Consider the following 27,148-nt stretch of genomic DNA (forward strand, 5'->3'; position numbering starts at 1 on the left):
GCCGTCCTAATTAAGTCTTGTGAGAGATATTGGAATCCTCATAAAGACAGAGAGTGTTTTATGGCATCATTTCTCTTTTTGTCACCACTGATATTGCTATTTTCAATTTCCCCCCCCTCTTTTTTTATGGTTAGGGTTTTATATATATATATATAAATATATCTAAAAACAAAAATTACATTTTGTTGTGAACATTTGCATGAAATATCCCGTCTCTGGGACTTGCTCAGGAAGAAATAATGGTAACAAAAATACATGAAACCAGGATATTATAGTGTATGTCTGTCATGTACACTCTCTGCTACACCAGTCAGACACAGGCAACAACTAGTTAATCACTGGCCCAGGGTAGTTTACTGGCTGCCCATCAGACCCCATTCTAAAGTCCCAGTCCCTGGCAGTGAAATGGCCCTGCTCTATATCAAACACTCCAGCACACACAGGTTAATTACTGTGAGCACACACAGTTAGGGGTTAATTAACATTAACATGTGAGCTACAGTTCCACACATACACAATGACACAACAGCTTAAGGCAAATCTCCAGACAGGCTGGGGTTAAAGCACATAGACACAAGTTATTCAATTGTATATTTAATGTCCCAAAAAGTGGGCAGTGCACATATATATATATAGATATAAATTACAGGTGACCCTTCATTTCACTGTATCACTGGGGAGAAATAGCAGAAACCAATTATTTGGACACATAATAATTATAGTTGAGTTGCCATGGGCTGAACTTCTATTATATCTCTCAATATACAGAGTTGCTTCTGCGCTCAGGTAGGGACTCGTATACAAGAGAAATGTCACCTGTGTGGGGCACAATTAGATTTCGGGTTGATGCAAAACCTGCTCTAATGTCAGTTTATACAAATTAGCACCTTCCCATATGCTCTAATTGTAGCTTCAAAAGAATCATGAAAACGGGATATATAATAAATATATATAAGTGTCATTTTGGGGGAGTAAAATGATATAATGGGATTTAGATTCATTCCGTAGGGTTAAAGGTCCCATTTAATGCCCAGGAAAGGCAGTTCCTTGTAAAACAGAACATTGTCCCTCTCCAGCCAATGAAACGTCTGCCCTTTCACCCCCAATCTGATTCACCAGCCATGCACCCCCCAACAATCACACTCCCCCCTATGCCAGATTGTCCTCTGCTGTGGCCGCTTTATAGATCACATTGGCTTTGTTCTCACTTCCCAACCTGAAAGACACAAGAGACACAGAGCAATGAGCAACTGCCGACTCAAACTGTGACCCCCACTGGTTCCGAGTGAAATGGACCCGGACTCATTAACTCTTTCATATCGTACAATGCAGGGAAATGGCAGAATCCCCCAGTGCTCAGAGGCAGACACATAGAAGGGTGCGGTGGCTCTACATGCAGCACTTCCAAGAGTAACATAGAGCACCCCAAATTATTATTGTGACAAATACTGAGTGTGACCAAAACCCCCTTCTACTGGTCCCATTTTATCCATAGCTAATTGACTAGTACACATCTAATCCAAGATGGTGTTTCTTCTTTGTTCTACTTTGCCGCCAAAAAGCTTGAAACAAAGGAGCTCCCAGGATAGCCCTCCAGAAGAGCTGGACAAACCCCTCCAAGGTATTTCCCCCTCCCCTTATGATGCAGCAGGGCCCCTGCCAATCAGACCTGCTTGGGTGGGGTTAACCAGAAGCAAGGCCGGCCTCCCAGCCAATCAACCCTAGGGGGTGGGGAAAAGGCCAGGTATACCAGAGGGGAGAGCTAGAGAGTTGTTGTTGTTCGTCTGGGGTGTAACCTGGCTGCGGCAGGTCACCCTCCTCTGCGGTTCCTTGGAGTTTATCCTAGCTGAGGCAAGAAGACTCCCTCCAACAGTTTGGATCTCCCTACCTCCCAGAGGACTGTTTATACCTGGATCCCCTTGAGGTATGGTTATTCTGTGGATTCACCCAAAGGCACTTTGCTCCTTACCCCTTTGAAATTGCCCAAAGGAACTCCCTGACTTTGTATTTGGATTTGCCTGGAGGGCGTGTGCATCTTGTTGTGGACGCTCCAAGGGAGGCTCTTTGTTTCGGACCAGGAGTGTTTTGGACTTGGGGATTTCACATGCTAATTCTGTGTTCCTGATCTACTGCTTGTTGTATATCTGAAATAAACTCCTGTGTAAACCCCTCTTAAAGGTGTGGTATTTCCCTGTGTGTGCTAGTTGGTCATACGTCACACGTTACGTGACAATTATTATTATTATTATTATTATAGTGTATAGGAATGTCAGACTAGAAGAGGGCAGGGGTATATAGTGTATAGGAATGTCAGACTAGAGGAGGGGGTATATAGTGTATAGGAATGTCAGACTAGAGGAGGGCAGGGGTATATAGTGTATAGGAATGTCAGACTAGAGGAGGGCAGGGGTATATAGTGTATAGTAATGTCAGACTAGAGGAGGGGGTATATAGTGTATAGGAATGTCAGACTAGAGGAGGGCAGGGGTATATAGTGTATAGGAATGTCAGACTAGAGGAGGGCAGGGGTATATAGTGTATAGGAATGTCAGACTAGAGGAGGGCAGGGGTATATAGTGTATAGGAATGTCAGACTAGAGGAGGGCAGGGGTATATAGTGTATAGGAATGTCAGACTAGAGGAGGGCAGGGGTATATAGTGTATAGGAATGTCAGACTAGAGGAGGGCAGGGGTATATAGTGTATAGGAATGTCAGACTAGAGGAGGGCAGGGGTATATATAGTGTATAGGAATGTCAGACTAGAGGAGGGCAGGGGTATATAGTGTATAGGAATGTCAGACTAGAAGAGGGCAGGGGTATATAGTGTATAGGAATGTCAGACTAGAGGAGGGCAGGGGTATATAGTGTATAGGAATGTCAGACTAGAGGAGGGCAGGGGTATATATAGTGTATAGGAATGTCAGACTAGAGGAGGGCAGGGGTATATAGTGTATAGGAATGTCAGACTAGAAGAGGGCAGGGGTATATAGTGTATAGGAATGTCAGACTAGAGGAGGACAGGGGTATATAGTGTATAGGAATGTCAGACTAGAGGAGGGCAGGGGTATATAGTGTATAGGAATGTCAGACTAGAGGAGGGCAGGGGTATATAGTGTATAGGAATGTCAGACTAGAGGAGGGCAGGGGTATATAGTTTATAGGGAAGGAATGTCAGACTAAATGGTGATAAGTTTCTCTAAAACACAGATTTTTCATTATTGTGAGAGTGAGTCTAATGGAAGGTTGAAAGGCTCTGTATGTGAGGGAGGGACAGAAAGAGACCCCCTTGGGGTAATTAAGGCCAGATTGTTACCTTTTGCTTCTGCTCCGGGTGCGCCTCACATACACAAAGAAAGCTATGGCAGTCACACAGAAGAGAACTCCAAATATAATGGCCAGCATGTCACCTATTGGGGAATATGTATTAGTGAATAGGTACAAATAGAATTCTATGAACATAGTCCCTGTCTCTGTCGGTGTCTGAACCCCTAAACTCAAGGGATTCTGACAGTCACCAGGCATAGTAGCCCTTCCAGCCTCATTGAGTATATAAAAGGTGTCCAATGAATGGGGATCTACCCCACAGACATTACTCACTAGAGTTAGTGCCACAAGGACTGGCAGAAGATGTGACTGAAGGTACAATTAGATGTTGGTGCTGATATAGTTTATGTTCTTATTTGGCCACACAAGTGCCCAGGACATTTGGATTTGAGAAGTGATACCTGAGTTGTTTTGAATGAGAAGCTTAGTGGACATGGAGCCTGGGCATGATATGGGCACTACTAATGCCTCCCTATGGCAGCAAAGCTTCGTCTACCTCATTGACACCACTTGAAGGCTTTACCAGAATCCACAGCATTAGTGGAAATGTAACTCTGTCTATTTATTAAGGAATGAGATCCTTGCAGTCCAACAGTAAATGAGCCCTGGCGTTCTCACAAATCCATCACTTTCAGCCTAATGGTGCAAATGGAACCTGCCCAACTGCTACTGCTTCTCTGCATTACTCCAATAGTCTCCAATAGTCTTAATAGTCTCCAATAGTCTTAATAGTCTCCAATATTCTGCAATAGTCTCCAATAGTTTCCAATAGTGTCTATAGTCTCAATAGTCTCCAATAGTCTCAACAGTCTCAACAGTCTCAATTGTCTCAATAGTCTCAATAGTTTCCATTAGTCTCAATAGTTTCCATTAGTCTCAATAGTCTCCAATAGTCTCAATAGTCTCAATAGTTTCCAATAGTGTCAATAGTCTCCAATAGTGTCAATCATCTCTAATAGTCTCCTATAGTGTCAATCATCTCCAATAGTCTCCAATTGTCTCCAATAGTCTCCAATAGTCTCCAATAGTCTCAATCATATCCAATAGTCTCCAATAGTCTCAATAATCTCCAATAGTCTTAATAGTCTGCAATAGTCTCTAGTAGTCTCAATCATCTCCAATAGTCTCAATAGTCTCCAATAGTCTCAATAGTCTCAATAGTTTCCAATAGAGTCAATAGTGTCAATAGTCTCAATAGTCTCCAATAGTCTCAATAGTCTCCAATAGTGTCAATAGTCTCCATTAGTCTCAATCATCTCCAATAGTCTCAATCATCTCCAATAGTCTCCAATAGTCTCAATCATCTCCAATAGTCTCCAATAGTGTCAATAGTCTCCAATAGTGTCAATAGTCTCCAATAGTCTCAATCATCTCCAATAGTCTCCAATAGTCTCAATCATCTCAAATAGTTTCCAATAGTCTCCAATAGTGTCAATAGTCTCTAATAGTCTCAATAATCTCCAATAGTTTTAATAGTCTGCAATAGTCTCCAATAGTCTCAATTGTCTCCAATAGTCTCCAATAGTCTCCAAGGGCACTGCTTCCACTATAGTTAATAAGAAAACCCCCTTCTCCCCAGCAGCTCTCTTGCCAGCGAGGGAGGAGACACAAGTCAGTGCAGGTCATGGGTGGAGTCAGGGCAGGATGTGGGTGGGACAGGGCATGGGGCAGGAAGTGGGTGGTAGGATGGGGATATGGGGGTAAACTGGGCCCTTCTGAAGGTTTTTTTTGCACACTCTAGTTATGCCACTAAATTGGAGTTTGTTTATATGCAGCATTAGAACCTTACCTGTACTCATAGAGTGATCCACACTTTCCCCAGTACCTACAAGATAAATAGAATGAGACCCCACAGCAAAAACACCTCTATGACAAATACTACTAATGCAGATATGGGACCTGTTATCCAGAATACTATGGACCTGGGGTTTTCCAGATAAGGGATATTTCCATAATTTGGATCTTCACCCCTTAAGTCTACTAGAAAATCATATAAACATTAAATAAACCCAATAGGCTGGTTTTGCTTCCAATAAGTATTCATTATATCTTAGTTGAGATCAAGAACAAGTGGCTGTTATATTATTACACGAAAAAGTAATGAAGTCTATGGGAGATGCCTTCTTGTAATTTGGATCTTTCTGGATAACGGATCCCATATCCCTCATCTCATAATAAGACTGCAGGTTTTATAATAAGCAGCATGATGGATCTGGGGCACAGGGAAATATTGGCTGCAGGGAAACTTACCTTGACTTGAGTGATTTTGGGCAGAATCATCTGGAGCTGGAGAGGCAGCGGCAGGGTTGGGAGCTGTCACATAGAGAGAGAGTGGCATTATTTGTATAGACAGCTGCATTCTATTCTATACTCTTGAGAGTACATTTCTACTTGAACCCTGTGATCCAGGCCAAGTTCTACTCACAGTCTGTCCTCTGGAGAATGGGGTTCTGGACTATTCTCAGTCTTCACTTGCTCCCTACCTTGTATGGTCCCTGTGATTCCTTGTGCACAACTCTATGGTTCCTTCATTATTCTTCATGCCAAGCAAATTATGTTTCATGTAGGATTTGGGTGTCTCCTGTTCTAAATTAGGGTGTCTAATATCAGGATAGATTTGGTTTCTAAATGGTTTGCAATACCTGCCCCAGGAAGCCTCCGGCCTCCCACTTTTGAACTGAAGCTGCTTAGAACTTTTCGGCCATTTAGACTTTGAGGAGCTCGGAAGTTGTTCTGCAGAATGTGATCATGATCGGCATGGACAGTGTCCTCCAGTAGCTCCATCTGAGGGAGGAGAAGAACAGTGAGTGTTGGGTGATGGGCCAGAGATAAGGTGCAGTTATGGATCAAGTAGAAGTTTGAAGACCTGGATTGACCAGCAGGATTCGATCAGAAACTATAATAACCCAGCAGGTCCAGAGCCAGATTTCATTAGAACTGTGAGGGAAAGTTTATCAATTGAGCCGTAACTACTGAGTTGCAATAATTCTCTATAGGCTTCATGGCAAATTTCGGGTGGGGCATGTTAGTAAGGAGTGAGGATCAGAACTAGAACATATGAGACCTGTAAGTCTGACATCTGTAGTGGCTTATACTGTGCTGTATACTGGGAAGGGTGGAGTTCCCCTTGAATTTGCTGTGAGCTCCGGTAACTGCCCCGGTGGATTGTGGGATATTGCTTGGCTCTCACCTGCTCTTGGGACAAGAAGACGGTCTGGTTGAAGAGAGTCCAGTTGACAGTTTGATAGCATGGGGGGGTAGTGAGGGAGCCATTGTAGCGATAATATCTGTCCAGCCTCTGGGGTAATAAGCCTCGTATATCAAATCCTGGGATTTCTGTTCTTTCACCTGCAGAGACAGTGTCATGTCAGAGTTCTGTTCCTCACCTGGTCTAACTCCTCCCCCAGGGACCTCCCATTAGAACTCACATAACCAACCAGAGCAGGTCACTGACACAAACCAAAGCTGGAATCATATCTGTTCTGAATTTGTCCACTCCCTGCACTCACTCCCTGCACTCACTCCCAGCACTCACTCCCTGCACTCACTCCCTGCACTCACTCCCTGCACTCACTCCCTGAACTCACTCCCTGCACTCACCCCCTGACTCACTCCCAGCACTCTCTCCCTGCACTCACTCCCTGCACGCACTCTCTCCCTGCACTCTCTCCCTGCACTCTCTCCCTGCACTCTCTCCCTGCACTCTCTCCCTGAACTCTCTCCCAGCACTCTCTCCCAGCACTCATCTCCTGTCCCCAAACCCAGCACTCACTTCCCTCCCTCACTGCCTGCACTCTCTCCCTGCACTCACTCCCTGCACTCACTCCCCGCACTCACTCCCCGCACTCTCTCCCCGCACTGACTCCCCGCACTGACTCCCCGCACTTGCTTCCCCGCACTTGCTTCCTGTTCCCACTCCCAGCACTCACTTTTTTCCCTCACTCCCAGCACTCATTCCCTGACCCCACTCCCAGCGTTCATTCCTTCATCCTTTGCATTTACTCTCTGCATTCACTGCCCCAGAAGGACTGTTTTTTATCTGTTTTTTATCATTTAGTTTTGCCGAGTTTTCTTTAATATTCAGCTCACAGACTCCCCCTATTGGATCCCGTATGTCCCACAGCTCCCCCTGACACCTGACTGTCCCTGTGGCCCTTTTCTGAGACTGTCTCTGGGCAGGTGACAGTTGGGTCGGTGGTCGGGTCAGTAGGAGCACTGGGGGCACAAGACACAAGAACATTCAATGAGAGCTGCCAATACTCACAATTGTGACAACAACTGAGTTTCACTTCATAAATGAACCTGATATCAATAGTGAATTGTTTGGAAATAAATGAGAGTTTGGCACAGCGTGGCCTTTAATGAATGAGCCGCTATGAGTAGAATGGGAGGAGTCTCCTGAGTGGCCACTTACCCTCCTCCGTTATGTTCTGCAGGAAGGGAAGCAGCTGCTGAAAGGTGGGATTCTCCTCCTCCCCTTCCTGTATGGAGAACCAATCAGATCAATTCTGCAGCTTGACTGGGTCACAAATAAATGTAGAGAAACCCAATGAGAGAATTCCCACCCGGAGCAGTGGGGCCCAAGGGATTTATCAACCGCATTCCTGGAATGAGACTTTCCTAAATGCCCCCTCTCTCCTGTCCCTTATCATCTCCATTAACCCCCCCCCCACTGCACTTGGGACCCCACAATTCTAGTGGCCTGTGACGCTCATTGTCCTGTGGGGGCACCAGAAGGTGGGCGAGTGGGGGCACCTCGTATATCTGACGTGGGTCTCATGGCACTGGGGGTTTATCTGTTCATCTGATGCCCCCGGAGAGCAAACCAGGGCAAGTCATGGAGGAGTTAATTTGCCCTTTAATAAGGAAACTGCACCAGTGGGGCAACTTTATGTGCTAATTGCCCCCCACTATGTTTATACATTGCCCCAGGTACCCCCCGTGACTCTGAATCAGGGGCAGATTCATCTGGGGGTTAGAGCTGGGGGTTAGTGTTTGGGGTGGGAGTTACTGTATTAGGGGGAGCATTGGGGTGAGAGTGACTGTATTAGGGGCAGCATTGGGGTGGGAGTGACTGTATTGGGGGGAGCATTGGGGTGGGAGTGACTGTATTGGGGGGAGCATTGGGGTGGGAGTGACTGTATTGGGGGGAGCATTGGGATGAGAGTTTCTGTATTGGGGGGAGCATTGGGGTGGGAGTGACTGTATTGGGGCAGCATTGGTGTGGGAGTGACTGTATTGGGGGGAGCATTGGGGTGGGAGTGACTGTATTGGGGGGAGCATTGGGGTGGGAGTGACTGTATTTGGGGGAACATTGGGATGAGAGTTTCTGTATTGGGGGGAGCATTGGGGTGGGAGTGACTGTATTGGGGGGAGCATTGGGGTGAGAGTTTCTGTATTGGGGGAGCATTGGGGTGAGAGTTACTGTATTAGGGGGAGCATTGGGGTGGGAGTTACTGTATTGGGGGGAGCATTGGGGTGAGAGTTACTGTATTAGGAGGAGCATTGGGGTGGGAGTGACTGTATTAGGGGGAGCATTGGGGTGGGAGTGACTGTATTAGGGGGAGCATTGGGGTGGGAGTGACTGTATTAGGGGGAGCATTGGGGTGGGAGTGACTGTATTGGGGGGAGCATTGGGATGAGAGTTTCTGTATTGGGGGGAGCATTGGGGTGGGAGTGACTGTATTGGGGGGAGCATTGGGGTGAGAGTGACTGTATTAGGGGGAGCATTGGGGTGGGAGTGACAGTATTAGGGGGAGCATTGGGGTGGGAGTTTCTGTATTGGGGGAGCATTGGGGTGAGAGTTACTGTATTAGGGGGAGCATTGGGGTGGGAGTTACTGTATTGGGGGGAGCATTGGGGTGAGCGTGACTGTATTGGAGGGAGCATTGGGGTGGGAGTTACTGTATTGGGGGGAGCATTGGGGTGGGAGTTACTGTATTGGGGGGAGCATTGGGGTGGTGCTTAGATTTGAAACCAACCTGTATGAAAACGGCCAAGACCGCAAGTCCCCCCGGGTGGGTCGCTGCCTCAGAAACGCTGTTGTACTCGGCACAATAATGAACCACGTGCATCTGAAATAGAATTGGGGTACAATATGGGGGGTCACACACAGGGTCTTTCACCCGTCACCACAATAACCAAATGAGCACAAATGTGGCACCAGGCCCCCACCTCTCCAGGGAATCTCTGCCCATTGACTGTATGTTCAGATCCAGGGTCACTCTGGGACCCCCAGTGGAAATGTAACTGAGCCGCCCTGTATGTCTGGGAGAGCCCCCCAATAATCAGGAGACTGTCGGGAAGATCCAGGACAACTGGAGAAAGAGAAAATGCGGGATTAATGCGTGGGGGGGTGAGAAGATATAACATTGGGGAGCAACACAAGATCAGGGGGTGCCACACACACACAGGGGATCTCAATAGGGTTTAGGGGGGGAGTTTTAGTGTTTCCACTTACCTGTGTGCCCATTGTTCTCCAGGGTTAACGTCTGCTCGGGGGGCACATTGTACCCAGAAAGGAGAATCGGCCCCAGACTGGAGTCAAATGTGGCGGCACCAGTGACAACATTAATTGGGGACTGTTCTGGGCCCCCGCAGTGCGGATAATCGGAATCCCACTGGTGAATATCTGATTGGGGGAACAAGAGGCGAAATATATTGTTTCATCCAATAGCAGGTTATTAGCCCCCCACACACACTTAATACAAAGTCACTTATGGGGCAGTTAAGATTTATTGATCCCCAATAATAACAACCAATAGAGGCTCATTCCTGAGAATGGGGCATCACCAATAATAAGAACCAATAGAGGTTCATTCCTGAGAATGGGGGATCCCCAGTACCAGACACCCCTCTTTGTCTTCTTCCTTAGCCTTATATATAAAACACCAATAGAGGTTCATTCCTGAGAATGGGGGATCCCCAATAATAAGCACCAATAGAGGCTCATTCCTGAGAATGGGGGATCCCCAATAATAAGCACCAATAGAGGTTCATTCCTGAGAATGGGGGAGACTGTGCGGAGCAGGAGGTTTCTCAGTCGCACCCTAGAAGTTTCCTACACCAGAAGGCAAGAGCCATATGAGGAGGCAGGTGTAATATCTCAGTTATTCTTCCCTCTCTGAGGATTTCATGTTCCTCGGGGCACTTACCTGCTAGAGGCCAATAACCTGGTACATAAATGTTCCACCTCTTGGAGGAGATCAAGTCATTTTGGAAATGAAGGTTTATTTTTACCCCTGAATTACATTAATCTGCATATGCAAATGAGCATCCTGATTCAACGTTGGATTCAGGCAGATCCTTAGAGGAAAATTTGGTATTTGATTGGGGTTGCTAGTGTTTATTTACCTTAGCAACCCAGTAGCAGTGTGAAAGTCAGAATGAAAGGTCAGTAGGAGCCTGAAGGGGGGAATAATAATAATTATGGGTAAAGCCCTCACATTTAGTCTCCTCTTAATTCCCGGGGTCAGTGTCCCCAACAACCAGGAAACATTTCCACTGCAGAGAGAGTTACAAAACGATCATTTAAAAAATAATAATTTAAAATAAATAATGAATAACAAATGAAAACTTGCTGAAAATAGGTCCATGGTGTAAAGGGGGTGCAAACTGAGCTGTAATGTCGCCCCACAGCCCCCCTTAGTTTTCTACAGAGGATGAAATATCCAGTAATTATAGGAGAGCCCCCCAATGACAAATCTACTGATCCAAAACGTCATTAGAAACGTGAAAGAACCGACCAATAAGAAACAAGTCAGGCCTCTAATTATGTGACAGTTTTATTTCTTTATATGACCTGGGCCCGGCCAGACATGTGAATCTCCCGTGTTTATTCTGCTGCGGCAATACAGGGGTTAAATGGCTTGTTCCTTTCCAACACTTTATTCACTTCCCACAAATAAAGACTTTTACCAACAACTTTCTATTTGTGACACTTTTTTGTAATATTGTGTAAATATCTAAATGTATAAATATGTGTAAATATATAAGTGTAAAGTCTCCTGTTTCGCTTCTTATGTGTTTGTGAAGCGGCTGTGGGAGGGGGGTCAGAACTTTGGGCTCGTTCCCTTCCTTTGGATTCCAGGAATTGTGGGGCCGTGTTTGTGTCAGTAAATACATGGAGGTGTGAACATGACAATGGGTGTGTGTCTGTGTGTGTCACTACAAGTGTGTAACTGACAATAGAGAACTACTGAAGGTTGTGTTGTAAGTGGCTGATGGAGTTGAGTAACTGCCGACCCCCAGGAGATCACAATCCTGTCCCTGCAGTGTGTGTTGTGTGGGGGAAAGTGTTTGTGGGAAAATGAGTGGGAGTGATTAGTAAATGTGTGTTAGTATAGTATTTGCTGTGTATACAGTGAGTGTGTGTGTATATATACACTGGTGTGTAGCTGAGTGACTGTGTACACATGTGTATCTATATAACTGGAGGGAGGGGTGTGTGTAGTAGTTAATGTGTATATAAGGGGTGAGTGTTGATCACACACACAGATATAATTGTAGAACAATCCTGATAATTTCTGTACCATTGGTGACTGTTCCTTTAGTCAATGGACCAGGTCAGAATAATGAGAATCTCTGTGTGTGTTGCCTGTGTGACTATATTAATGTGCGACTGTCACTTCTATCTGTCAGACTTTCCTACAATTGCTGTGTGTCAGTTCATGGCCACAACATCATCTCATTAGTTATTTCTCCCACTGTAATCTACAGTTCTGACACTTTAATCTACAGTTCTGACACTTTAATCTACAGTTCTGACACTTTTTTCCTACAGTTCTGACGCTTTAATCCTATAGTTCTGACACTTTAATCTACATTTCTGACGCTTTAATCCTATAGTTCTGACACTTTAATCTACATTTCTGACGCTTTAATCCTATAGTTCTGACACTTTAATCTACAGTTCTGACACTTTTTTCCTACAGTTCTGACGCTTTAATCCTATAGTTCTGACACTTTAATCTACAGTTCTGACGCTTTAATCCTATAGTTCTGACACTTTAATCTACAGTTCTGACACTTTAATCTACAGTTCTGACGCTTTAATCCTATAGTTCTGACACTTTAATCTACAGTTCTGACTAGCCCCGGACTGGCAATCTGTGGGTTCTGGCAAATGCCAGAGGGGCTGCTATAAGGTCCCATAGAAAGTCAGTATTTAGTGGGCTGGTGGGGCTGTTTGGGCCTCTGTGTACCTGAAATGCCAGGGCCTGATTTAATTCTAAATCCGGACCTGGTTCTGACACTTTATTCCTACAGTTCTGACACTTTAATCTACAGTTCTGACACTTTAATCTACAGTTCTGACACTTTTTTCCTACAGTTCTGACACTTTAATCTACAGTTCTGACACTTTAATCCTACAGTTCTGACACTTTAATCTACTGTTCCAACCTGATACTTTGTTTTAGATTAAACACTGATTCTGAATGTTCCCACATGTTCCTCCACAGCTTTAGTCAGACAGGGAGGAATTAATTGACAAACTCACAGTGGAAACATTGTTCCATCTCACAGGGGAATGTGTCCCACAAAACCCAAAACCCAACATCAGACTAGTGCCACAACCCCACATAAATAACCCCACTAAAGTACATCGACTGTTTCCATTAGAGGGTCACAAGAAAAGATCTAGATATCCGGCAGCAGGAGCAAAAGGCCATCAGGTCACTAACAATAAATAAAAATAAGGGGGGCTCAGTTGCCATGGATACAGTGGATCCCATATAAGACGCCCATAGACAGCTGTAGAATAACCTGCAGGGGGTCCCACTGATTTCTAGAGGACATAGTAAATAACTTACCTACTGATATTGGGGGCCCATATAAACACCCCAATTCCCAAAAATCAAGCTCCTTCTACATCATTCACCAAAATCCATAAAGTGGATGTCCCATAATCTCAGGAATAGGGAGACTCACAGAAAATGTCTCAGGGATGAAACATCCAAAAACGACTTGTCTGTAAGGCCCCCCAGTTGCATTCTCAGCACCCACAGACCTGCTCAATAAATCTGCTGCACCCAATGGACCCATCTTGGCTACAATGGACTCCAACACCCCCAGACTCCCGGCTGTAAATTGTACAAAGTGTCCCAAGTGTCCGCACATCTTGGATCTTCATTGGCCGGGAGACTTTCACAATTGTAGCCCCCCTGTACCATCAACCAATGGATTTACTCCCCTACATCTACTGCACTCCCACAAGTCATGTGCTCCCCCTTATCTGCCTGTGTGGGAAACTGCAGGGCTGTATGTGGGGAAGTTGGACAAACCCAGGAGAAATAACCACAGTGTTGCTGAACTTGCAGTCTCTGTACTAAAGGGCAACTCTAAACACTACAGGAGCAGAACTTCAATAAATGACAATGGGGCCTGAGCTGGGCCATGAATATAAATGCGACAAATAACAGCGGATGTGCTTGGGTGGGTGACATTTGACTCAGTGTAATTACTTAGGACTCCCGGCACCTCACAACTAGGTGTTAATGACGTGAGCTCCTGCCTGAGGGACGCAGGTCACTTACTTATGTTACTGTGTAGGAATTGTCCCTTTCTATGTGTATTGCCTGAAGCAGGAGCCTAATGAGTCCCAAAAACTCACATTTCACAATCTGTTTCTTTAGCCAATGAAATACATCACGACTGTATATTGTATAGACAAGTGCACATACAAGAGGATACGTGTCATTTTATACTTGGCCACTAGATGGCATCATTCCCTCAGGTCTGGTTAGTATTCCCCAGTGTGAAGAAGCTGAGAGCCAGTGTATGGGGTGAGACAGGGGAAAGCCCTGCTGGTTATACACTGGTCAGTAAGTGTCAGCTCTGTTGCTTGGCTGTTGGCTTATCTAGTAAGGAAACCTCTGGCCCAATGAAAGTTGCCCAAATTAGACCATGACCAGAGGGGGGGGGCAGCTGTGAGTTCAGGTTAATTCTGGGAAGCTGGAGTTGCCATGCGCTTGCACACCCCAATAACAAATGCATTTGGTTTCCTGCAGAGAGGGCAACTCACTATAAGAGTCATGGTCTTTTACTTTAACATGTGTCCCAACCAGAGGCAGACAAAATAAGTATTGCACCAAGGCCCGGTGCCCCATTAATGCACCCCAACATCACCCCATGATGTGCTGACAGCCCCTCCCTCCACTTGTTTGAACCTTGCACCCCATCCCCCTCACTGAGACGTCACAAACAGACCTGCCATTCACTTGCACAGAGGCCCCCCATGTAGGGTTCCTTCCCCCACTCTATTGTCCCCCCAAATTTGACACAAGGCAAGTTACTCTGCTCTGTACCCCTAATTCTGAGCATCTGTGCAATGCAGAATGGTCTCCCTAATGTAACGGGGTGGGTCGGCCCCTCTGTCTCTGCCCAATGACAGTCAATAAAACTCCGACTCCTGAGAATGAAAAGAAAGTGGAGAGAGACAGATGCTGAGAGGGGAGAGGGGAGAGGGGAGAGTGAAGAGTGAAGAGTAACTAGATTATTTCAGAAATGGTACAGAATTTGTAATTACTTCTATTTAGAAAGTTTTTTATTGTCTATAGTAAATTGTCATTTTTTGTTATAGTTCCCCTTTAATAATCCTTTTAACTGCATGAGTATGAAGCTTGATAAAGAGAGAGAGAGAGAGAGAGTTTCGCTTGTAGATATCAGGAACCAGAGAAATGGGAGAGACAAAGAGACTGAGACAACAGATAAACGGCAGAGAAACGACGAGAGATGATAGAGAGATGAAAGAGATGAAAGAGACACAATACAGAGACAACAGAGAAACTGCAGAGAGAAGATAGAGAGAAGATGATAGAGAGATGAGAAAGACACAACAGAGACACAACACAGAGACAGTAGAGAGAAGACAGAGAGTAGGGATGTAGCGAACTTCGGAAAAATGTTGGCGAACATGTTCGCGAACGTCCGGACAAAAATGCGAACGGTTCGCGAACGTTGCGAACCCCATAGACTTCAATGGGAAGGCAATTTTAAAAGCTAGAAAAGAAATTTCTGGCCAGAAAAATGATTTTAAAGTTGTTTAAAGGGTGCAACGACCTGGACAGTGGCATGCCAGAGGGGGATCAAGGGCAAAAATGTTTCTAAAAAATCCATTGTTGACACAGCGCTGCGTTTTGTGCTGTAAAGGGCAGAAATCACACTACGTCACTCAGGTGGTGTTTCTGGAGACGGTATTATTATTGATATTTAGACAGAATGTGAAAAAGCTCACACAGCTAGGTGGCAGTGGTTTGAAGAACAGATGCAGATGAGAGATCAGCAGCAGGACAGACAGTGCCCACAGCAGCTACATACAGAGCACTGCAGTAGAAGGTAGATTACTAGCCAGCAAAGCTACCCTAAAATGTCCCTCAAATCCCTGCAGAGTTCTGTCCCTCCAATACAGAGCAGTATCAAGCAGATTACTAGCCAGCAAAGTTACTATCAACTGTCCCTCAAATCACTAACAGCTCTCTCCCTACACTAGCTCTTCCAAGCACACACAGGCAGAATGAAAAAACGCTGCAGGGCTTCAGTTTATATATGGAAGGGGAGTGGTCCAGGGGGTGTGGGGGTGGTCCAGGAGGGAGAGCTTCCTGATTGGCTGCCATGTATCTGCTGGTCTGGGGGAGAAATGGCAAAAAAAAGCGCCAGCTAAGGCGAACCCAAATTGGCGAACGTTGCGTTACGTTTGCGAACATTCGGCGGACGCGAACGGTCGATGTTCGCGCGAACAAGTTCGCGAACAGTCCGCGACATCCCTAACAGAGAGACACAGAAAGATAGCAGAGAGATGATAGAGAGACAGTAAATAGATGACAGAGACATGATGGAGAGACCTTCTCTATCACTGGGGCAGATATAATTTGAACAATAAGGAAATGAGGGAAGAGTTTAATTAGTGAGAGATACATTTTGTAAGTGGAACTAATGGACTTTGTGGTGTGGGGGGAGGGGTATTGTTTCTATTATAAGGGAAAGTAATGATGTTTCCTACTAAATCATGTAAACAGCAGTGTAGGACCCCGCACACCCTATAGGAAATTGAGAGACGCCTGGTGCACGATGGTAGAGGCTCGGCAACCTCACGGCAGGATACAAGTCAGCGACATCCAAAGGCACACAGGTCTACAGGAATTCTTCCAAAAATTCTTTATTTACGGATTGCAAATGCAACGTTTCGGGGAACAAAAATCCCCTTTGTCAAGCATGCTTATATCTTTCCCCGAAACGTTGCATTTGCAATCCGTAAATAAAGAATTTTTGGAAGAATTCCTGTAGACCTGTGTGCCTTTGGATGTCGCTGACTTGTATCCTACTAAAATCATGTCACTTTAATTGGCAGTTTTGAGAGAAGCTCCAGTCTCTGTCTGCAGAGGGGGGTGTAAAGGAGACAGGGGGTGTAACATTTATTACCTTGATAATTCCAGTGATGAGACTTGTGACCTGAAAGAGAGAAAAGAGAGAAGTGTAAGTCTCGTGGCCCATGGAGTCTGATCCCCCCCCTAATGGAACAATCCTTGGGTCCCCGGGGTCTTTGGGCTGAGGCTTTTGACTGTGGATTGGGCCATTTATAGAGTCAGGGGAACACTGGGATAAAGAGGGGGACACTGATATGTGGGTGACACTTCCCTGCACTGATGTCCCTCTGTGTATCGATGGGGCCCATAAAGGGAGTTGATATATATATAATGATACTGTATAGGGATTTTTATAATAGCAGTGTTATAATAGTCTTATAAATAGTCTTATAAATAGTCTTATAAATAGTGCTATAAACAGTGGTATAAATAGTGTTATAAATAGTGTTATAAATAGTCTTATAATAGTGTTATAAATAGTGTTATTAATGGGGAACTAATAATGGGGAACTAATAATGGGGAACTAATAATGGGGAACTAATAATGGGGCCCAGTAAAAGTTATGCACAAGAGACAGTCCAAGTGCAGAGAGACCTGAGGATATTTCTGTCCATCCAAATATTCAAATAAACGACTGATGTGACTTTACAAGTTGAATTCAGTGTTTGTTCATATGAACCTTCCCCTTCCAACACTTTATTCATTTCACTTGGTTTCAGACTCTTCCCCAGAAATAAAGACTTTTTCCAATTACTTTCTATTTCTGACAGTTTTCCTAAGACTTAAGTTTAAAAGCTCATTTTATATCTTTCTAAATCAGCTCTGGGAGGGGGTCGCCGACCCTGTAAACTGATCTAAATTGATACATTTAGTTGATCCATTTCTTGTCTTTGTCGCTGCTGAGCAGAATCCTGAGTTTTATTAAAAAAAACACTTTTTCAGTTCAGTTGTTTTCAGATTGTTCCCCAGAAATAAAGACTTTTTTTCAATTACTTTCCATGATTTATTTTTTAGTGTTTTTCCAAAATCTAAGTGTAAAGTTGAATGTTTGTGTCTGTGGTGTTTGAGTGACAGCTCAGTAATTCAGGTGCAGATTCTGTTACAATTTCACAACATTGAGTTGATCCATTTCTCAGCAGCATCTCTGGAGTATCAGTAACTATTGTATCAAGTCTAACAGCTGCCTGTAATGAAACCCAGAGATTCTGCTCAGCAGGGACAAACATAACAAATGGATCAACTAAATGTATCAGTTTAGAACAGGGGGTCGGCGACCTCCCCTCCCAGAGCTGCTTTAGAAGGTGAAACATTTGATTGACACTTCAATATAAAAAGAACAGTCACACATAGAAAACAGAAAGTGATTGGAATAAATCTTTATTTCTGGGGAAGTGTCTGAAACCAACTGAACAGAAACCAGTGTTGGGAGTGGAAATCCCCTTTAAAGGCAACAATTAGACTTGATACAATAGTAACACTTATATTCCCCATCGATCCTACTGAGAAATGGATCAACTCAATATATCAGCCAATCAGAACACAAGCTGCACGTGGATGACTGAGCTGCCCAATGAATCACCAGAGGGAGGGACATTGAGTCTCAGGGCAGAAGATTCAGGAAGTGAAGGAGAAATCGCAAGTAACAATCACATTATACGACTGTTGGATAAAGCTGCACGTTGTGTTTTCATCGTCGTATAATGTGATTGTTACTTGCGATTTCTCCTTCACTTCCTGAATCTTCACAACATCCGACGCGTCACGTGTTTCACCGTATGGCGACATGTCGGCTCAGTCGCACCCCCGACTTCTGCCCTGAAACTTCAATTTTGTAAAATCCTAAAAAATAGAAAATAATTGTCAAACAGCCTTTATTACTGGGGAACAATCTGAAACCCACTGAACTGACACTCTAAATTCTCTACTCAGTGGCAGCACATTAACACACTCACTCACACACTCACACTCATTCACTCACATATACACTCACATACACACTCATATACACACACTCACACTCACATACACACTCATACACACACACTCACACTCATATACACACACTCACACTCACATACACACTCATATACACACACTCACACTCACATACACACTCATATACACACACTCACACTCACATACACACTCATATACACACACTCACACTCACATACACACTCATACACACACACTCACACTCATATACACACACTCACACTCACATACACACTCATATACACACACTCACACTCACATACACACTCATATACACACACACACACTCACATACACACTCATATACACACACACACTCACACTCACATACACTCACACTCACGCACTCACATACACACTCATATACACACACACACACTCACACTCACATACACTCACACTCACATACACACTCATATACACACACTCACACTCACGCACTCACATACACACTCATATACACACACTCACACTCACACTCACATACACTCACACTCACATACACACTCATACACTCACACTCACACTCACACTCACACACACTCACACTCACACACTCACATCCACGCATATAGCCCCTCCCACTACAGGGTGACACAGGGCTGATTTATAAACAAATTAAAGTCGTTGGTTGAAGCTAAAGTGATTTATTTTCAGTTGTTCCAGTCCTGCAGCTGATATGAGCCCCTCACAGTCACTTATTCATAATATTCAACTGCCCTGAGCTGTGTGACTATTGGCCTCGTCCATGGATTTATCAGACTCAGGATGATGAATGGGGGTTGGGAATGTCACATATTTGCCTCTCCCTTTGTATTTTATCTCTCTCCTTTGCCTCATTAATTGATTGGAACAGTGAGTTAAACATTAATCTGCCCTTGGAATCCTTTTTATCTCTATCTGCTCAGTGTTCTAGTTATATAAGAGATAATGCACCCCCTACTGTAAATGATAAGGATATTAGAGGTCACTGAGGGGTTGTTCTGTGACCATATAAAGGCACAAGGCTGCAGGCTGAGTTATACAGGGAACTCTGAGTATCACTCATGTATTATAAGGGATAATGTACCCCCTACTGTAAATGATAAGGATATTAGAAGTCACTGAGGGGTTGTTCTGTGACCATATAAAGGCACAAGGCTGCAGGCTGAGTTATACTGGGAACTCTGAGTATCACTCATGTATTATAATGTATAATGTACCCCCTACTGTAAATGATAAGGATATTAGAAGTCACTGAGGGGTTGTTCTGTGACCATATAAAGACACAAGGCTGCAGGCTGAGTTATACAGGGAACTCTGAGTATCACTCATGTATTATAAGGGATAATGTACCCCCTACTGTAAATGATAAGGATATTAGAAGTCACTGAGGGGTTGTTCTGTGACCATATAAAGACACAAGGCTGCAGGCTGAGTTATACAGGGAACTCTGAGTATCACTCATGTATTATAAGAGATAATGCACCCCCTACTGTAAATGATAAGGATATTAGAAGTCACTGAGGGGTTGTTCTGTGACCATATAAAGGCACAAGGCTGAGTTATACAGGGAACTCTGAGTATCACTCATGTATTATAAGGGATAATGTACCCCCTACTGTAAATGATAAGGATATTAGAAGTCACTGAGGGGTTGTTCTGTGACCATATAAAGGCACAAGGCTGCAGGCTGAGTTATACAGGGAACTCTGAGTATCACTCATGTATTATAAGGGATAATGTACCCCCTACTGTAAATGATAAGGATATTAGAAGTCACTGAGGGGTTGTTCTGTGACCATATAAAGGCACAAGGCTGCAGGCTGAGTTATACAGGGAACTCTGAGTATCACTCATGTATTATAAGGGATAATGTACCCCCTACTGTAAATGATAAGGATATTAGAAGTCACTGAGGGGTTGTTCTGTGACCATATAAAGGCACAAAGCTGCAGGCTGAGTTATACAGGGAACTCTGAGTATCACTCATGTATTATAAGGGATAATGTACCCCCTACTGTAAATGATAAGGATATTAGAAGTCACTGAGGGGTTGTTCTGTGACCATATAAAGACACAAGGCTACAGACTGAGTTATACAGGGAACTCTGAGTATCACTCATGTATTATAAGGGATAATGTACCCCCTACTGTAAATGATAAGGATATTAGAAGTCACTGAGGGGTTGTTCTGTGACCATATAAAGGCACAAAGCTGCAGGCTGAGTTATACTCATATATTACAATATAACCAGTAGAGTAGTTGTAAGTAGGGAGGTTGTATCATTTATAGAGTGAGTCAGACATTTCAGGCTCAGTTGGATGTGGGACAAGTATCGGTTTCTGACACAAAGAGATTTAATAAACCAGTAACATGGAAGTTCTAGAGGTCAGTTTTGTAGACAGAAGTAGGTGGATATTATTATATTAAAAACCAAACAATGGCTGATGATTCATTACAAGTGAATTCTCTGCCTCGGGAAGCACCGACCAAAATGCCTGTTTGTAGATCCAAAATGTAATTGTATTAAAGTTCCTGCAGTTGGTCTTTTTGTCAGGACATTCCATGGAAGGAAATGTACAAGAACATCATTGTTTGAGTGTAACTTGTAGGTGGGACGACTGGGGCAAACTGGTAGTGTAGGGGCATTTGGAATAACATGATCCTATAGAGAAAGGTATTTGCTGTAAGTTACAATAAGTAACAGTAAGTAACTATAAGTAACAGTAAGTAACAGTAAGTAACTATAAGTAACAATAAGTAACAGTAAGTAATAATAAGTAACTATAAGTAACAGTAAGTAATAATAAGTAACTATAAGTAACAGTAAGTAACAGTAAGTAACTATAAGTAACAATAAGTAACAGTAAGTAATAATAAGTAACTATAAGTAACAGTAAGTAACAGTAAGTAACTATAAGTAACAATAAGTAACAGTAAGTAATAATAAGTAACTATAAGTAACAGTAAGTAATAATAAGTAACTATAAGTAACAGTAAGTAACAGTAAGTAACTATAAGTAACAATAAGTAACAGTAAGTAATAATAAGTAACTATAAGTAACAGTAAGTAATAATAAGTAACTATAAGTAACAGTAAGTAACAGTAAGTAACTATAAGTAACAATAAGTAACAGTAATAAGAACTATAAGTAACAGTAAGTAACAGTAAGTAACTATAATAACAATAATAACAGTAACTATATGTAACAGTAACAATAATAAGTAAGTACTAGTACAGTAAGTAACTAATAGTAACAATAAGTAACATAGTACGTAACAGTAATAGTATACAGTAACAATAAGTAACAGTAAGTAATAATAGTAACAGTAACAGTAAGTAATATAAGTAACAATAAGTAACAGTAAGTCAACTAGAAGTAACTATAAGTAACAGTCAATTAATAACCTAATATATAGTAAACAGTAAGTAACAGTAAGTAACTATAAGTAACAATAAGTAACAGTAAGTAATAATACAGAACTATAAGTAACAGTAAGTAATAAGTAACAATATAACAGTAAGTAACAGTAATAGTAACATAAGTAAGTAACAGTACAGTAAGTAATAGTATAAGTAATATAATAAATAACAATAAGTAACCAGTAAGTAACAGTAATAAGTAACTATAAGTAACAGTAGTAATAATAAGTAACTATAAGTAACAGTAAGTAACAGTAAGTAACTATAAGTAACAATAAGTAACAGTAAGTAATAATAAGTAACTATAAGTAACAGTAAGTAATAATAAGTAACTATAAGTAACAGTAAGTAACAGTAAGTAACTATAAGTAACAATAAGTAACAGTAAGTAATAATAAGTAACTATAAGTAACAGTAAGTAACAGTAAGTAACTATAAGTAACAATAAGTAACAGTAAGTAATAATAAGTAACAATAAGTAACAGTAAGTAACTATAAGTAACAATAAGTAACAGTAAGTAATAATAAGTAACTATAAGTAACAGTAAGTAATAATAAGTAACTATAAGTAACAGTAAGTAACAGTAAGTAACTATAAGTAACAATAAGTAACAGTAAGTAATAATAAGTAACTATAAGTAACAGTAAGTAACAGTAAGTAACTATAAGTAACAATAAGTAACAGTAAGTAACAGTAAGTAATAATAAGTAACTATAAGTAACAGTAAGTAACAGTAAGTACCAGTAAGTAGCCAATAAACTGCCACTCTCTGGCCAGTCACTTACAGTCGGGCTCCATGTGGCACAAACAAGAAACCCTTCAGTAGAAGAGACTGTGCCGCCGTATTGTGCCCATTGTGCCACATTCCCTATTAAACACTCGCACCTTGTGATAGGGACCCCCCAGCTGTCATTAACCCACTGACTCTCCCACTGACTCTCCCAGTTACACTCAATATTAATCTCCCAGTTACTCTCCCAGTTACTCTCCCAGTTACTCTCCCAGTTACTCTCCCAGTAACTCTCCCAATTACTCTCCCAGTAACTCTCCCAGTAACTCTCCCAGTTACTCTCCCAGTTACTCTCCCAGTTACACTCCATATTAATCTCCCAGTTACTATACCAGTTACCATCCCAGTTATTCTCCCAGTTACCATCCCAGTTATTCTCCCAGTTACTATCCCAGTTACTATCTCAGTGACTCTCCTAGTTGCTCTCCCTATTACTCTCCCAGTTACTCTATACCAGTTACTATCGCATCGTATTCAGTGACAGTGTCGGACTGGGACACCAGGGGCCCACCAAAAATCCTTAGACCAGGGGCCACTCTCAGTACTATTATTCCTCCTCTCCTCACTCAACCTCTATTCTCCTAGTCTCTTTTCTTTACATACTATAACCTATTCATCCATCTATTTAGCCTCTTTATTCTCATAGAAATAGGGAATGGCCATGAAATAGGCCAAATGTTTAGAAGCAGGGGGGCCACTGATACCTGGGCCCCCCGGGAGTTTTCCTGGTATCCCTGGGCCAGTCTGACGCTGTTCAGTGATATCTTTTGCAAACAGAGCCGGCTTTTATTGTCACACAAGATAACATTAAAGGGGAACTAAATCAATATAGTTTCATTGATGGAATTACTCTGTACTCTAACTTCAGCCTTCCAGGGCCTTGACTTGAGTTCTCACAGGACCTTCAGAACTGGACTCATTCACTCTCTATACCATGCGGCTGATTAAGAATCACTTCCAATTCATGCTGCAGACTGCACTGGAGCAGCAGTAATTAGAGGGAGGAGGTATAATTAAGGGGAGCTGGTGTAATTAGGGGGATCAGGTGTAATTAGGGGGTAAGGATCAGTCACTCCCCTCTATCCCATGATCCCAATTGCCCCCTATGGCCCCCTTAGCATTAGTGATTCATTACCCCAACTTACATCTAGTGCTGGTACAGGGGGTCCCATGTTACATCACAAGATGACAGGGTGGGGGGGGGATATGTGCCAGAGAAGAGGGGCTTGTGTCTCTGTATTTATGGCAACCAGCAGACCCTGTGACTGGCCAATCACTTCTCCTCTACGTACACTTACACCTGTATCACCTGTATGGCAGTTACACACTGAGCACTTATGTTGGATAAGAAATCTGCTGCAGAGATCAGTGTGAGGGTTTGGGGGGATTCTGTGTGACACCCAATGTATGGGGTACTTGCCCCCTGCCCACTCCTCATGAATACAGTCCTGCTCATACAGCTGAATTCATGGGACGTCAGTTAATAATAATACTATTTGCAGCAGTTAATAATATTAAAATAATAATAACGATATTATTATTATTATTATTATTATTATTATTAATAATAATAATCATTGTCATGATCATCATATTTCCAGCAGTTAATAATAATAATAATAATAATATTTCCAGCAGTTAATAATAATAATATTTTCAGCAGTTAATAATAATAATAATAATAATTCCAGCAGTTAATAATACTATTTGCAGTAGTCGGTAGCAGCAGAACTTGAGGAATATACTTAGCAGTGGAAATCCCAGTCCAGTGAAATATACAGGTGAGTGGGGCTGGGGTTGGTAGAACACGTGGGGACACATAACATTCAGAGGAATAACATGAGAACAATACAATAATATACTACACCAGGGATCCCCAACCTTTTCAACCCGTGAGCAACATTCAGAAGTAAAAGGAGTTGGGGAGCAACACTAACTTGAAAAATGTTCTTGGGGTGCCAAATAAGTGCTGTGATTGGCCATTTAGTAGCCCCTATGTGGATTATCAACCTACATTGAGGCTCTGTTTGGCAGTACAACTGGTTTTATACAACTAAACTTGCCTCCAAGCCTGGAATTCAATAATAATCACCTGCTTTGAGGCCACTGGGAGCAACATCCAAGGGTTGGAGAGCAACATGTTACTCACAAGCTACTGGGATATTCCATTAATAAACTATCAGGAGCAGTGATGTAAGTACAATGCAGAATGCACAGAGACTGTGGGGGACAGGGGACCTGGGGGCCCAGATTGCTGTATATTAGTCCCCCCCAATCACTTCTCTGGCTTGAACCCCACTGCCCCCCACAAATAAGAGAATGTGCGAGAGGACAAACAAGGAGAGATGGGGGCCACCAGGCCAAGACATATACAGGAAAATACACTGAATTCTTATGAAAGATAAAGAGACAGAGACATAAAACGATAAAGAAACCTCTAGAATTACAATGAATGAAGTGGGTACCTGGGGGGTGAGTGTCCTCGTGCTTCTCCTCCTCCTCTTCCTCCTCATTGTTACTGCCTGTCCCCAGTCCCACCAGACAGGACCCCAAATGTATGAGGAACAGCAGCCAAAGATCCATTGCCAGTCTGTGCCCCTGTGACCCCAGCACCCCCAGTTACTGCCCCTCTGTACCCAGAACCCCCAATTATTGCCCCTTTGTGCCCAGAACCCCCAATTAGTGCCCCTCTATACCCAGCAGCTCCAGTTAGTGCCCCTCTATACCCAGCAGCTCCAGTTAGTGCCCCTCTATACCCAGCAGCTCCAGTGCTTCTATACAGAGATCCTTCTCTCCTTTATATTAGAATGTGAGTTCTTGCTCTCTGCCCTCTCAGCCCTTTAATCTACTGGGACTTTGTGCTTCACCCCAGACTCTCCCTTTTATCTCTGAGCCCTTCAGTCTCTCTCTCTCGTCCCTCAGCCTTTCTGGGTCCCACCAACTCTCCCCCCTTGTCTCCCTCCTGCACGTCCTCCTTCCCTGACTCTGTGTAATGGGCAGTGTGGGCTGGACGTGGGACAGGAGCTGCTCTGTGTGAGAGGCCACGGGGTGTGTGTGACTCTAGATATATATATATACACCTGTGTGTGTGAGTCTATATAGATATATATATATATATACACCTGTGTGTGAGTCTGTACCTGTGTGTGCCTGGGCTCCTTTGTGTCTGTGTGTTTTATCATTACTTGTGTATCACTACTGTGCGACTATCTGTGTCTGTGCCACTCTCTCTCATTGTACCACTATCTGTTTATATTATTAGTCTTCTGTGTGTTTAATAGTGTGTGGGTGTGTGACACACGCTCTCAATATGGAAAGGACATTACAATCCACATGACAAAAACTGTGTATAATTCATATGTAAAAAGAGGGTATTACTGTCAGGTACAGAGAGAGAGAATGGGCAGGAGATGGTATTACTGTCAGGTACAGAGAGAGAGAGAGAATGGGCAGGAGAGAGTATTACTGTCAGGTACAGAGAGAGAGAGAATGGGCAGGAGAGGGTATTACTGTCAGGTACAGAGAGAGAGAGAGAGAATGGGCAGGAGAGGGTATTACTGTCAGGTACAGAGAGAGAGAGAGAATGGGCAGGAGAGGGTATTACTGTCAGGTACAGAGAGAGAGAGAGAGAATGGGCAGGAGAGGGTATTACTGTCAGGTACAGAGAGAGAGAGAATGGGCAGGAGAGGGTATTACTGTCAGGTACAGAGAGAGAGAGAGAATGGGCAGGAGAGGGTATTACTGTCAGGTACAGAGAGAGAATGGGCAGGAGAGGGTATTACTGTCAGGTACAGAGAGAGAGAGAGAATGGGCAGGAGAGAGTATTACTGTCAGGTACAGAGAGAGAATTGGCAGGAGAGGGTATTACTGTCAGGTACAGAGAGAGAGAGAGAGAATTGGCAGGAGAGGGTATTACTGTCAGGTACAGAGAGAGAGAGAGAATGGGCAGGAGAGGGTATTACTGTCAGGTACAGAGAGAGAATTGGCAGGAGAGGGTATTACTGTCAGGTACAGAGAGAGAGAGAGAATGGGCAGGAGAGGGTATTACTGTCAGGTACAGAGAGAGAGAGAGAATGGGCAGGAGAGGGTATTACTGTCAGGTACAGAGAGAGAGAGAGAGAATGGGCAGGAGAGGGTATTACTGTCAGGTACAGAGAGAGAATGGGCAGGAGAGAGTATTACTGTCAGGTACAGAGAGAGAGAGAGAATGGGCAGGAGAGGGTATTACTGTCAGGTACAGAGAGAGAGAGAGAATGGGCAGGAGA

At 43.4% G+C, this 27,148-nt stretch overlaps 1 protein-coding gene across 1 annotated transcript; it reads right to left on the reverse strand.

The window, feature by feature from the left end:
* Positions 1-581: 581 nt before the first annotated feature.
* On the reverse strand, positions 582-25,732 carry ca9.L (carbonic anhydrase IX L homeolog). Its single transcript, XM_041570985.1, has 12 exons — positions 25,349-25,732; positions 16,745-16,774; positions 9,786-9,956; positions 9,500-9,642; positions 9,307-9,399; positions 7,740-7,806; positions 6,516-6,673; positions 5,968-6,109; positions 5,576-5,638; positions 5,115-5,150; positions 3,315-3,408; positions 582-1,216 (listed from the first exon to the last, which is right to left on the reverse strand). Exons 1-12 carry the CDS (start codon positions 25,464-25,466, stop codon positions 1,150-1,152), a joined length of 1,182 nt encoding a protein of 393 aa, XP_041426919.1. The 5' UTR covers positions 25,467-25,732; the 3' UTR covers positions 582-1,149.
* Positions 25,733-27,148: the final 1,416 nt, after the last annotated feature.

The sequence above is a fragment of the Xenopus laevis genome, chromosome 1L (assembly GCF_017654675.1).
Source record: "Xenopus laevis strain J_2021 chromosome 1L, Xenopus_laevis_v10.1, whole genome shotgun sequence".
In the NCBI taxonomy this organism is placed as follows: domain Eukaryota; kingdom Metazoa; phylum Chordata; class Amphibia; order Anura; family Pipidae; genus Xenopus; species Xenopus laevis.

What these genes read in the sequence shown, in the direction of transcription:
- ca9.L (XM_041570985.1), bottom strand. Translation starts at nt 25,466, where the DNA reads ATGGATCTTTGGCTGCTGTTCCTCATACATTTGGGGTCCTGTCTGGTG. An exon ending in GGAGAACAATGGGCACACAG is followed by an intron (nt 9,643 to 9,785) that starts GTAAGTGGAAAC and finishes CTCTTTCTCCAG; the next exon opens with TTGTCCTGGATCTTCCCGAC. An exon ending in TCTTCTTGTCCCAAGAGCAG is followed by an intron (nt 6,110 to 6,515) that starts GTGAGAGCCAAG and finishes CTCCTCCCTCAG; the next exon opens with ATGGAGCTACTGGAGGACAC.